The sequence below is a fragment of the Geotrypetes seraphini genome, chromosome 15 (assembly GCF_902459505.1).
Source record: "Geotrypetes seraphini chromosome 15, aGeoSer1.1, whole genome shotgun sequence".
Classification (NCBI taxonomy): Eukaryota; Metazoa; Chordata; class Amphibia; order Gymnophiona; family Dermophiidae; genus Geotrypetes; species Geotrypetes seraphini.
Genome location: NC_047098.1, coordinates 20,141,837 through 20,154,219, shown reverse-complemented (window position 1 = coordinate 20,154,219; position 12,383 = coordinate 20,141,837). Strand labels below are relative to the sequence as shown.

Below are 12,383 nucleotides of genomic sequence, written 5' to 3'. Positions count from 1 at the left end.
AGTGGAGGAATCTAACATGGATGTAAAGCCTGTTAAGTTAGATTCCTTCCATGTGTTTAGACAATACAAAACCAAATGGTCCTTCAACCAGCATCGCTCCACGTTGAAACTGACTTTCCATACTCCTTCAGGATTCCGCCATGGGTGTAGAGCCTTTAAGGTGGTCTTTCCTGTTGTCTGGATACAAACATGCACAAATAAGTGGCGGAATCTAACCTGGGTATAGAGCCTATTAAGTTAGATTCCTTACCGTGACAAAGTACAAAGATAGGCAGAGTTTCCCTTTGTGCTTTTGCACTATCAATGAACATTCTTTTTCTTAACCATTGCAGCAGAACGGTTCTCTGCTTTATTTTTTAAGCATGATCAACCAGGTTATTTTTGCTGATATACGCCTTCTACTGTTCCACCAGTGTTCATACAGTACTTTCCAGGAGGCACATACAAATATTTTGAAGTATTTTTCCCTACATGTGTTGCTCCTATTGTTAGAAACATAGAAACATGACGGCAGATAAAGGCCAAATGGCCCATCTTGTCTGCCCATCCACAATAACCATTATCTCTTTTTCTCTCTCTGAGAACATTGTTAACGGACATTATCCACAACAACCTTTACTCTAAAGGACTCAGAGATTTTATTCTAAAGGACCCAGAGATATGGGAAGTGGCTGTAGGAGAGGAGGAGGCCACTGCATCCTTTTTAGGGTGTTTTGTTCTTTTTCCTTCCAGTTATCTCAAACAGAGTCTCTGGACTGAAGAATTCATGTCCACAGTCTAAAATTTGAGGGTTGTGCTCTTGAACATCAGTGCGCACTTCCAAAATCCTACTACATTATGATTGTAATTCAAGACCTGTTCCTGCTCAGCATGCTATGCAGGTCACTTTTATATTTTCAGTTTCATTTTTATTCTCTGGACAACGCAAATGGATATGCTCGGAGACCTGTACCATATGCAATTTTATAGCATCTCATAATTCCATTTGAAGTAGTTCCAATACTGATATCAAGCCATACCTTCCTCATAGATCCTTGGTTCTTATATCGATCTTCATTCACTGTGTTGCTGTTCTACTTAATATACGAGGATCTTGTTAATCTGCTTTACATGTTGTGCTCTAGTCTACTCTTAGGTCACTTCTATATTACCTCTTTTATCGAGAGTATATTCATTCTTACTAATGTAATACAGTTTCATCTTTATAAGACTCATTACGTTTTTCGATATTTGTCATGAGAAGACTTAACACCCCTCCATGGTGGTAATGATAGCCTGTAATCTTGATCCACCCTCTGACTCATTCTAAATGACCTGCATTTTAAAAAAAATCACAAGATTTGTCTTAGTTGATGACCTTGTGTACTTTCTTGCTACAACCAGAAGAAAGCATTAGTCTATACAGACGGAGGAAAGCTTTTGTCAGATACAGTCCGTGAGAAGCGGTCTAATTTCGAGTTTGGGACAAACAATTTCAAACAAGAGAATTGAATGACAGAAAACAAAAAAGACCCCTGAGGCAGGCCAAGAGCCGAAACACTGGCATTGTTAGGTCTTTTACTAAAATAAAGAATTACTGATCCCAGTTCTGTAGGCGTTTATACTTCTTTGTGGGCTGTATTGTCTTTTGCTGTGTATTTTGATCTCTTTCTGTCTGTTGTATTATACTCTTTTGCTACAACCATTTTCTAATGGTCTAGCAGTGTTAATTTTCCTCTTTTCTTTACCTGGAACAGAAGTTTCAGGCTGCTGCAGGAGGGCAGAGTGGTTCGTCTGTCGACTTCTTTTTACTATTATGCTTCTGCATTTCTGTAGGAAGTATCCTAGTGTGCATTTCACCCTACTTGTAGTTCCTTCAATGGGGTTGGCTGCGAGAGAGATTCTCGCACGGTTCTCTGGTTTCTATTTCTGAAATTCATTCATAACACCTTGTTCTGAGTCTACGTTGTTTTGTAGTTGGCCCTCTGGGATTCTGCTTATGCATAGGCCACATGTTCACAGTCCATGTTACCCCCATTTGCCTCAATGTTTCAATGATCTCTGGCATCTCAGTGGTCTCCAGCTTTTGACCTCTTATCCGAAAAGATCAGGGTCAATTCACCACTTCAACAGTATCTTTAGTGTTGGCTGTGTACTGTCAACTCTCCATTGCGTATTTCTATGTGCAACACTGAGGTTTTTTTCTCCTGGTTGCCTTTTCCTCTCATGATTTTTGGTACTGTGACCACTTTCCGTGGAGCACATCTGTTGCTTCCCAGGCAAATTCTCAGCACCTCAATGCCTCTTTTCGTTGAATTAGCTCACATCAACTCTCTGGCATCTTCTTACCGTCAGTTGGTACCACTGGTTCAGAAGAACTTTCTTTGCTTGTTTGGATACTACACGGCCAATCTTTTTTACCCATGGTCTCGCTTCTATTGCAAAGTAAGAGAGTACAGGAATTCAATGACAAGGGATTGTTACTTTGTTTTTCCTGATCACCTTCTTGGGTGCAAGTGTTTTCATGTGGTACTTATTTACTACTTTAGGCCAATTATATTTTTTGATTCTCCAGTTTCTAATGTAAATTAGCAAGGGACACTAGTTTGAAGATTTAACTTCTTTCCTTCTAGAAATATGCTTTCATGGGCACAGGTCCCAATTTTACTAATGCACTTTAGTTATGCTCTAATCTTACTAAGCTCCACTTTTTCAGTACTTATGGAGTCTTAATAAACAAAACAAAACCCCAAACATTTGACAAACTTTTTGTTTTTATAAGGATCTTAAACAATTCTGTTCCCTTTTTAAGTGTCTGAGGGGATTTTGTGTTTACTGGCATGTTGCCCGTGTCATATGCTTCCCCTTTCTGTTCTCTGCTGATTTCTCATTTAAGGCTTTCTTACAGTCCTTTCTCAGTCTTCATGAGATAAAAAAAATACTAATCACTCACTCACACACACACACACACACACACACACACACACACACACACACACTCACTCACTCACTCACTCACTCACTCACTCACTCACTCACTTTGTATCAGGAGGTCTCTGTCGTTCTAGTTTTATACTTCATAGCATCATCTTTTCTTTCCTTCTAGGATGGTTATCCTTTTTAGCATCTACGTGTATTCTTTTCATGTGAATCATGCTTTCGTTACTTAGGAAAGCCCATTCCCTTTTTCATTTGTCTCTACTCTGGGACATGACTGGTGTCAACGGCTCATTGGGACTCCTGCTCCATTTGAGTGCATTACCAGTAGTCTTTCTTATTTGATTCTTGAATCTTTTTGGCATCTCCATCGCCTATATTTAGATTCACCTGACTCTAGGAGATCTTTTGTTATTTTATCAACCTTCATACATATACGGTTTCTGGGAATTCTCCTTTTTATCTAGCAGAGCATGGAATTCCCCTACAAATTTTTTTCCGTTAGGTTCCTTCCCTTGCCTTCGCGCTCTCGTATAAGACATTGGGTCTAGGTTTTTGCGAGGCAACTCAAATTTTTCTGAGTACTTGGAACCCAACTCTCCCTCCATCCCCTTTCTAAAGCTAGGGAGTCCCTCATGTGAGAATACGCTGCCTGCTTGTCTAAGGATAAAGCACAGTTACTTACCGTAACAGGTGTTATCCTGGGACAGCAGGCAGATATTCTCACAACCCGCCCACCTCCTCTAGTTGAGTTTATTTGCTTGGGCCTAGAACTGACAACCTTGCGAGCTGGTGTAGGAAGGCACTCGCGCATGCGCAGTGCAGGCTGTCTAAAAGCTTATTAAAGCTTAAAATGATTCCTTAACTGTCCGTACCAGGGCTCCATAGATGACGTCGCCCACATGTGAGAATATCTGCCTGCTGTCCCAGGATAACACCTGTTAGGGTAAGTAACTGTGCTTTCAGAGCACTAGACCATGGTTGGTCATTAGGTATCACTGCAAAAGTAGCTCTGCACTTGGCCACCTTCCAACTGTGAAACCTATCGTATCTCTTTGTCATGAAGAGGGTGAAAAAGTGAGCCATTCATCTATTACCTTTAAAATTTGGGGAAGCTGCTCCTTGTGACCCTGGGTAAGTCACTCAGTCCTCCAGTGCCCACTACTTTGAATATCATCTTTGAATGTCAAAGCCACAAAAGATGGTATACAAGTCCCCATTCTCCTTCCCCCTTGTTTTGAGGAAGAATATGATAAATCTAGATCTGAAACTGTCGGTCTGTCTTATAAAGTTGCAGATACTTGATTCTCCTTTGTCCTACCATAAAGCGCCTCCTGATATTCCAGTATTAAATCCCCATACCACATAGATCTGACATTGCAGTTCACTGGTCTGTCAGTAGTGAAGCCTTTCACACAGCTTTGCCAGTGCATCTCACTCTTGACCAGTAGTATCTCCTGCTATTCCAGTACTGACCCACACAGCTTTGCCAGTGCATCTCACTCCTGACCAGTAGCATCTCTTGCTATTCCAGTTCTGACCCACACAGCTTTGCCAGTGCATCTCACCCCTGATCAGTAGCATCTCCTGCTATTCCAGTACTGACCCATAGAGCTCTGCCAGTGTCTCACTCCTGCCCTGTAGCTTCTCCCATCTGCTCCAGTTCTGAGACCTTTTCTGCAGCCCTGCCAATAGGAGTTCTGTCCTCTAGCACTCTCCTCTGACACTTTGTCCTGAAAAGATAATTCTGATCCTACCAAACTGTGCTGATTATACTTATTTCACACTAAACTCCTGTTGCTGTTGCTGTTTCTGTTTGACTGAAAGCAGTTCATTTCAGGCTTGGGTCTTCCAAGTTTTATTTCTCCTGTCATTATTCTGACCTGGCAGACATGGCCACCAGCTTCTTGTGTCCCCATATCTCATGTCCACGTGTGCAGCATAAGACAGAATGCATTCTCGTCCTGAAAGCGGTATATTATGTTCATGACCCTTTACCTTTATTAAATATTAGCTTTGAAAGCCTTTCACGGGGGGGAGGGGCATTTGTATGACACTTCTGGTTTTTAGTTTATTACCATGGAAAGTGACTGAATATAAAACCTTTTGGGTGTAATTCAATGACCTAGGTGCCAACATTTATGTGCCATCTGTACCTATAAATGATTAGAATGATGGCATATGTATGCATAAACGCCTAAATGCTATTCTGTAAATATCCGCTTAACTTACAATAGTGTATGTTGAACAAGTGACCAAACACATAAATGAAACATGAGTGGGGGCTCATGGGTGTAACAGGTACTAGGGACCACCGTGATAACGGGCTACTGGGCTTGATGAACCATTGGTCTGACCCAGTAAGGCTATTCTTAGAATGTTGTAAATTAGCACCTAAATGACACAAATATGAGCATTACATCAGCTTTGTGCCTGGCATAAATATTTATTTAGCTGGTTACACTAGTATTCTGTAAGAGAAAGTAGGTTCTTATGTTCCTTTATGAAATAGGGTCCTATCAGGTGTCCAGTTTATAGAACTGCCCTCTACATGTGCAGAGAGAAATTCAGATTTCAAGGATCCCCTGCCCCTTCTGGCTTAGTGTTGAACATAATGGATACTGCACATCTGTTTAGGACTGATGAGTGGACAAATGCTTAATTAAGCCTTATTGGAATTCATTTCCTCTGTCTTTGTGTTTCAGAGTCACGCTGAGTCCCCGACAGAACCTGCCCCGAATCACAATCAGAGGGATCTTCCAAGGTGCTAAGGTGGTCCGAGGCCCCGACTGGGAATGGGGAAACCAGGATGGTGAGCAGATCTCATCTAGCACAACAAAGCCATAGCAAAAAAAGTGAATTGACACAGAAATGAACAAGTCCAAGGCAGCTGCACTTCACCGATTTAAGCAGGGTTTGGAGGGGAGGGTGTTGCTATCCCTTATTCTGCAGGTAACAGTAATTAATATAACTGTGTTTGTATACATACGTTGCCCTCAGAGAAACTTATTTCTTATCAATAAATAAATGATGAACTCCAGGACACTAATGTTCCTGATATCTCATCCTTTTGTGATACAAGCTGATGAACCTCAATTTGGAATGCAATGTTCAAAAACAATGCATTAGTAAATCCAGCATTTTAAAATAGTTCTTATTTTCAGTTAGAAAAACATAGGAATCTGTCCAGATTTTTTTGACCTCCAAAGTTTACAGCTGATCCTTGAATCCTTAATTAGGCTACTGATGAGGACTAATTAAATTATAAAAGGAAGCACTGCCAAATGGATTATGGATAAGTTGTTTAATTAAAAAAAACAAACCCTGGGTGAAGTCATTTGATGGCCCCAAATAGAGGACCTAGAAGCCATAGCCAGCTCCCAGCCGGGAACGAGGTCTGACTGGATTCAGGCCTGACACAGCCAGAGTTTGTTCCCATTCCAGAGAACCTTCTTGTTGGGGAAGGCAAAATTTTTATGTAACTTGGCCTAGTTTAAACTTGGACATTTGGTTCTTGGCATAATACAGAACAAGTACAGATTGTTTTTTAGAAACCCCACCAGATTGTCCATCGAGTGTATCATGATCCTTCCATGCCTTGAACCTGTTTAGGCATAGCTCAGCTCATAAATACAAAATTAGATTAGATTAGTTTGAACTGTATGCGAAGGCTGATAGGGAGCCCCTGCTGTACGGTCTCGATGGTCACATGTAAATGATGTCATGGCATTGCATTGGCTGCCTATGACTGACGTAACAAATCTGACACTTGTTTACATTGTTGCTGTATCAACTGGACTATTCTGCGCATGTGTGAGAGTCACTCTCAAAGTGATCAATCGGATGGGATCGAACTGAGATTACAGCTTAACTCCGCATAAATCATTTGCAAGCAAACTTGTTTCGGAATTGGCCAAAAAATTGGCCCATAGCGATCCACACGGTCTTACTGACTGTGCTTAGTGCATCTAAGCCTGGGTGTGGGATTCAAAAGAGCTTTAAGGCAATATGTAACGATATCAACCTTTTTGCCAAAGAGTCATATAAAGGGGACCAAAGCATCAACAACTCTTCCAGCAAATTACAATTGATTATCTCTGCTAAGAAGGTTATTTTGAACACCTGAAATCTAACTCATAGTTACTAATAATTTTCTCTCTTTTTTTTTTTTTCTTTTTTTGTAATCTTAACACAGGTGGAGAAGGGAAGGCTGGGCGGGTGATGGATATCCGTGGATGGGATGTGGAAACAGGTCGTAGCGTGGCCAGTGTGACTTGGTCTGATGGAACTACAAACGTCTACAGAGTAGGACACAAGGGGAAAGTGGATCTTAAATGCATCACTGATGGCTCTGGGGGTTACTACTACAAGGACCACTTACCCAAACTAGGTGTGTGTGTGGAGGAGACAAGAAACTCGGGAGTAGTCTAGCCATTCTCTTGGGTTTATACTGTAGATGGAAACTCTTGTACCCCATCCAGATGAAATCCTTCTGAGGGTTTGTTTTTAGCCGCTACCACGTTGGATAATTAGATTATAAGCCTACTAGGGACAGAGAAAGTAGCTGCAGATTCAGTAATATTTGTAAACCGCTTTGTTGTACCACAGAAAGGTACCGTATTTTCTCGCATATAACGCGCGCGTTATACGTGGTTTTTACAAACCGCGCATACCCTTGCGCGTTATACGCGTGAGCGCGTTGTACAAAAATTTTTTTACATAGTTTCCCCCCCCCCCCGACGCCCGATTCATCACCTGGAAGGAGCGCTCGCACTCCCACCCCGAAGGACCGCTCGCACCCCCACCCGAAGGACCGCTCGCACCCCCACAGCCTCACCCCCCTCCCCCATGGAGAAGCTGTCTACCTTGTTTCCGGATGCCAGCCCAGCTGCTTCCTCTGCCGGCAGTCCTGCCCCTTCTCAGAGCCCTGTGCTGTGCTGCTTCCTCTTCAGGCGGTCCCGCCCTTTCTCTGATGTCAGAGAAAGGGCGGGACCGCCGGAAGAAAAAGCAGCACAGCAGGGCTCAGAGAAGGGGTGGGACCGCTGGCAGAGGAAACAGCTGGGCTCGCTGGCATCCGTAAACAAGGTAGACAGCTTCTCCATGGGGGAGGGGGGTGAGGCTGTGGAGGTGCGAGCGGTTCTTCGGGTGGGGGTGCGAGCGGTCCTTCGGGATGGGAGTGCAAGCGCTCCTTCGGGTGGGGGTGCGAGCGGTCCTTCGGGATGGGAGTGCGAGCGCTCCTTCGGGGTGGGGGTGCGGGTGCGTGCGAGCGGTCCTTCGGGGTGGGGGTGCGAGCGGTCCTGCGGGGGGGGGTGAATCGGACGTCGGGGGGGGCATCAGGCTTTCAGGGTAGGGACAAGACTTCAAGGAGGAAAGGAGAGTCGGGGCGGGCGAAAACAGAGTCAGGGTCTCCAGAGGAGAGTCGGGGCGGGCGAAAGGAGAGTCGGGCAGCATGCGCGGTGTACGGGTGTGCGCGGTATATAAAAATTTATGTACATAAATATGTGTTTTTTTGCGCGCTATACCCATGTGCGCGTTTTACACGGGTGCGCGTTATCTATGTGAAAATACGGTAGTATATCAAATCTCATGACCTTTTACCATTTTATTTGGTTGATTGTGCCAGGGCGTTATCCTTAAAGCAGATTTCAGTACTACCTTGTACAAAACTGATAACTTATTATTTAATTCAGATAGTTTACCTTGTTCTCTATAAGGTTTATATGTTGTGAATGAAAACACAAGATGCATGCATATGGGTGGACAGATTGGTGTGAAGAGCAAACTCTGAGAACCCTGCAGCATTCAAAGGACATGAGTGCACCAGGGGTCCTCAGATAACCATCTGTCAGAGCCACACTCATTGAGATGCGTTCGCATGCATTGCGAACCAAGTATATGCAAGCTACTTTGTGTATATGCATTGTGATACTTAGAGCCTGATATTCAGCCGACAGGTCAGCATTTTATTGCTGCCAATGTTAAGCCTGGGAATTCAGTACCAGGCCATGTCTGGGCTTCGGCATTGAATTTCCATGTTTCTTGAGCCAACTAATACATAGCTGGTTAATTGTGATATTCAGCACTTGACTTTTAACTGAAAAATAGGCCCACATAAATTAGCCAGTTAAATGCTGAATATTGGCACTTAACCAACCAATGACAACTCCACCCCCAGAATGCCCCAACATAGTTGGTTTTTAGTTCAGTACTAACTGGTTATTTTCAGTAGTACTAATTGGTTAAGTGCTGCTGAAAATTAGCAGTTTACAGTGATGTAACAGGCCAGGAGCCATTTTTGGCTGGTTAAATCACTTTGAATATTGACCCATTTAGTGTATGGTGAGGTCAAGTAGGGGTGGAGAGGTTGTTTCTTGAGATGCAGTAGGAGTTAGAGGAGAAAAGTTGCTATTTCTTTAGAAGATGGTCTTGGGAGAGAGGCATTTACAGTAAACTACATTTATGTACCATAAAATTCTTCAAGTTCCATAATGCTTATTCTACTCTTTCTGAAGAGGGGAGTAAGGAAAGCCTTGCAGGACAGGATTGTTTTTTGAAAACTTCCCTCTAATTAAACTGCAGTGCAACTTTTGGATGGATCTTAGGGTGTAACAGGATGATTGCTTTTACTCTTCATTCTCCTATCCCTGCCACATATAGGAAAGCCAGCAGAGATTCAGAGGAAAGAGAGCACCGAATGTCAACCCTTTCAGCCTGGGGACAAGGTGAAATGTCTGCTAGACATGGACATCTTAAGGGAGATGCAGGAGGGGCACGGCGGATGGAACCCCAAAATGGCAGAGGTAGAAAGAATGAACCTTTGGGCGATCCTTTCTGCTCTATGAGCATAGATAGAAAATGATAAGCAACATGACTGTGGAAACTGAATGAATGCCATTTTTAGCTCTGTTTTTTTTTCTCCTCCATCAGTTTTCTCCCCATCCCCTCTCTTCCCTTCTTTCTCAGTAGTGGACATGGTGCCATGCTATATAAAGTTACTGCCATTTTATTTGAAGGCCTAGCATTGAATAACAGTTTATATATTATAAATAATGACATATGTTTCTGTTAGTTACTTTATGAACATGTAGTAGCTGATATGTTACTTCCAGATGCCAGCCAGATCACCATTTTATCCTGAAACTGTGCAGCTACAGTCTTTGTCTACAGTTCTCTGCCTGCATACAGCATCAGAGGACTTACAGATAAAAGTGTCTTGAAAATTTAGTTTGTACTAAAGAATGACACGGGGATAATTTTTTTCCCCGTCCATCCCCACGAGTTTTGTCCTGTAAGCTCTGCCTTAACCACAAATGCCTTGAGCACTTATGATTTGAAAGTATTTGAGGCTTGTGCAGATGAGGACAGAGCTTGCAGGAATGGGGCAGGAACAGGAAAAGAACTTGACGGGAAAATGAGTTCCTGCGGGGATGGAGAAAAATTTGTCCCCATGTCATTCTCTAGCTTGTACTTCAGAATCAATGTTCATACTACAGCAGTGGAAACCTATTAGAATTCTTGAATTTTTCAGGAACCTAGTGAAAATAGCCAAGCAAATTGAATTAAATCAAAACTAGAGGGTTTTATGCTTTGCCAATGATGACTGTCTCTCTCTTTGCCTATTTGCTTGTAAAGTTCATTGGCCAAACAGGAATTGTTCACAGAATCACAGACCGGGGTGATGTGCGAGTGCAGTACAACAGCGAGACCCGCTGGACCTTCCACCCAGGTGCTCTGACCAAGGTACAGGCTGACTGCCTAAAGTCATGAGTCTTGAAAAGTTGAATGTGTTAGAAACATTAAGGGTTTTCTCGAGCATGCCCCACAACCTAACCTTGGAGTTCATAGCTGATAATGAGGCATTTGTGGGACCTTCAGCCATCTTTACCCCTTTCATGAGTATTCGCCAAGCTCACTGCAAGTACGTGTTAAAATCCACTCCCCGTTTCTGCACTAAAGCATTCTTTGTGATACTCCTGAATAAACAGCTATCTGGCCTGAAAAGCTTATGAACGCCCCATCATCACTACATTTGAACAGTTTTATCTTGGTCTGCGTGCTGTTTCCTTCAGGTCTGCTAGAACCCTGGTCTAAGACACCAGCATGTTATCACTATCATCTCTATGGGAGAGTAGGAATGTGCATTAATTTAAAAAAACATTTCTCATGTCATTTTGTATTATAAACCAAAATGACAGAATAAGACTTTTGTATTGCTAAATATCAGAGGGGTTTTTTTTTCCAGTACTGTTAATAGCTCTCAAGCATGAGTGAACCCAAACTAGTGACCCTTGAGGATGAGAGCACATGTCTTCCAGGAAGAGTTATTCTGCCTCCTGGGGATCTGGCTGTAGCCAGCCCATCCCTAGCTGTTTCTTATATTTCTGGTAATTTTAGTTCTCGTTTCCCAATTGGCCCACTGGAGACTAGCCCAGGACAGGCCTAGATATTTCTGCCCTGCCTTTGGACTTATTCCCTGAGCTTCAGTCTTTTTGTCTTGTCCAGTCATATATATATATATATATAAATATATATGGGTAAACAAAGATCACTGAAACCCATATATATATATGGGTAAACAAAGATCACTGAAACCAAACAGCTTAACAAGAAGCTGGAATCTTGAGGCATCATAAAGCATGCATTTGTTGCTTTATGATGCCTCAAGATTCCAGCTTCTTGTTAAGCTGTTTGGTTTCAGTGATCTTTGTTTACCCATATATATATATATATATATATATATATATATATATATATATATATATATATATATATATATATATATATAAATAAAGAAACAAATGCATGACTGGACAAGACAAAAAGACTGAAGCTCAGGGAATAAGTCCAAAGGCAGGGCAGAAATATCTAGGCTGGAATCTTGAGGCATCATAAAGCATGCATTTGTTGCTTTATGATGCCTCAAGATTCCTGCTTCTTGTTAAGCTGTTTGGTTTCAGTGATCTTTGTTTACCCAAATGTTAGAAGCACTTCTTGGAGGTACAGTGACATTAAAACTGTACTCTGACAGAATAAACCAGCCAAAGTAACACAGTCATCTAAATTAAGCTAAATTATCCAGTTTTAGGAGTGAGTATTTATCCCAGGACAAGCAGGCAGCATATTCTTGACTGATGGGTGACGGCACCGACGGAGCCCCGGTACGGACAATTTTAGAGTGATTGCACTCTAAGAACTTGGAAAGTTCTAGCAGGCCGCACCGCGCACGCGCGAGTGCCTTCCCGCCCGACGGAGGCGCGCGGTCCCCAGTTTCTTAGTTTCCGCGGAGCTAAGAAGACGCACTTTTCAACGGCTGTTGAAAACTTTTTTTCTCTTTCGCCTTCCCGCTCGCGTAAACTCGTTGGGAAATATTGTTTCCCTCATTTTATTTTCTTTTCTTTGTTAAAAAAAAAAAACAAAACTTAATTTGTGTTTTCTTTCATTTTTTTCGGTTTCGCCCCAGCGGGGCC

General features: G+C 42.5%; 1 protein-coding gene across 7 annotated transcripts in view; it reads left to right on the top strand.

The window, feature by feature from the left end:
• Positions 1-12,383, top strand: part of MIB2 (mindbomb E3 ubiquitin protein ligase 2) — an 86,349-nt gene that overhangs the window by 27,720 nt on the left and 46,246 nt on the right. For all 7 annotated transcript variants that reach the window (XM_033921379.1, XM_033921378.1, XM_033921372.1 and 4 more), the window contains 4 exons: positions 5,622-5,728; positions 7,112-7,306; positions 9,574-9,716; positions 10,549-10,656. In XM_033921379.1, the coding sequence (XP_033777270.1) occupies positions 5,622-5,728; positions 7,112-7,306; positions 9,574-9,716; positions 10,549-10,656 (553 nt within the window). The remainder of the gene's footprint in view (positions 1-5,621; positions 5,729-7,111; positions 7,307-9,573; positions 9,717-10,548; positions 10,657-12,383) is intronic.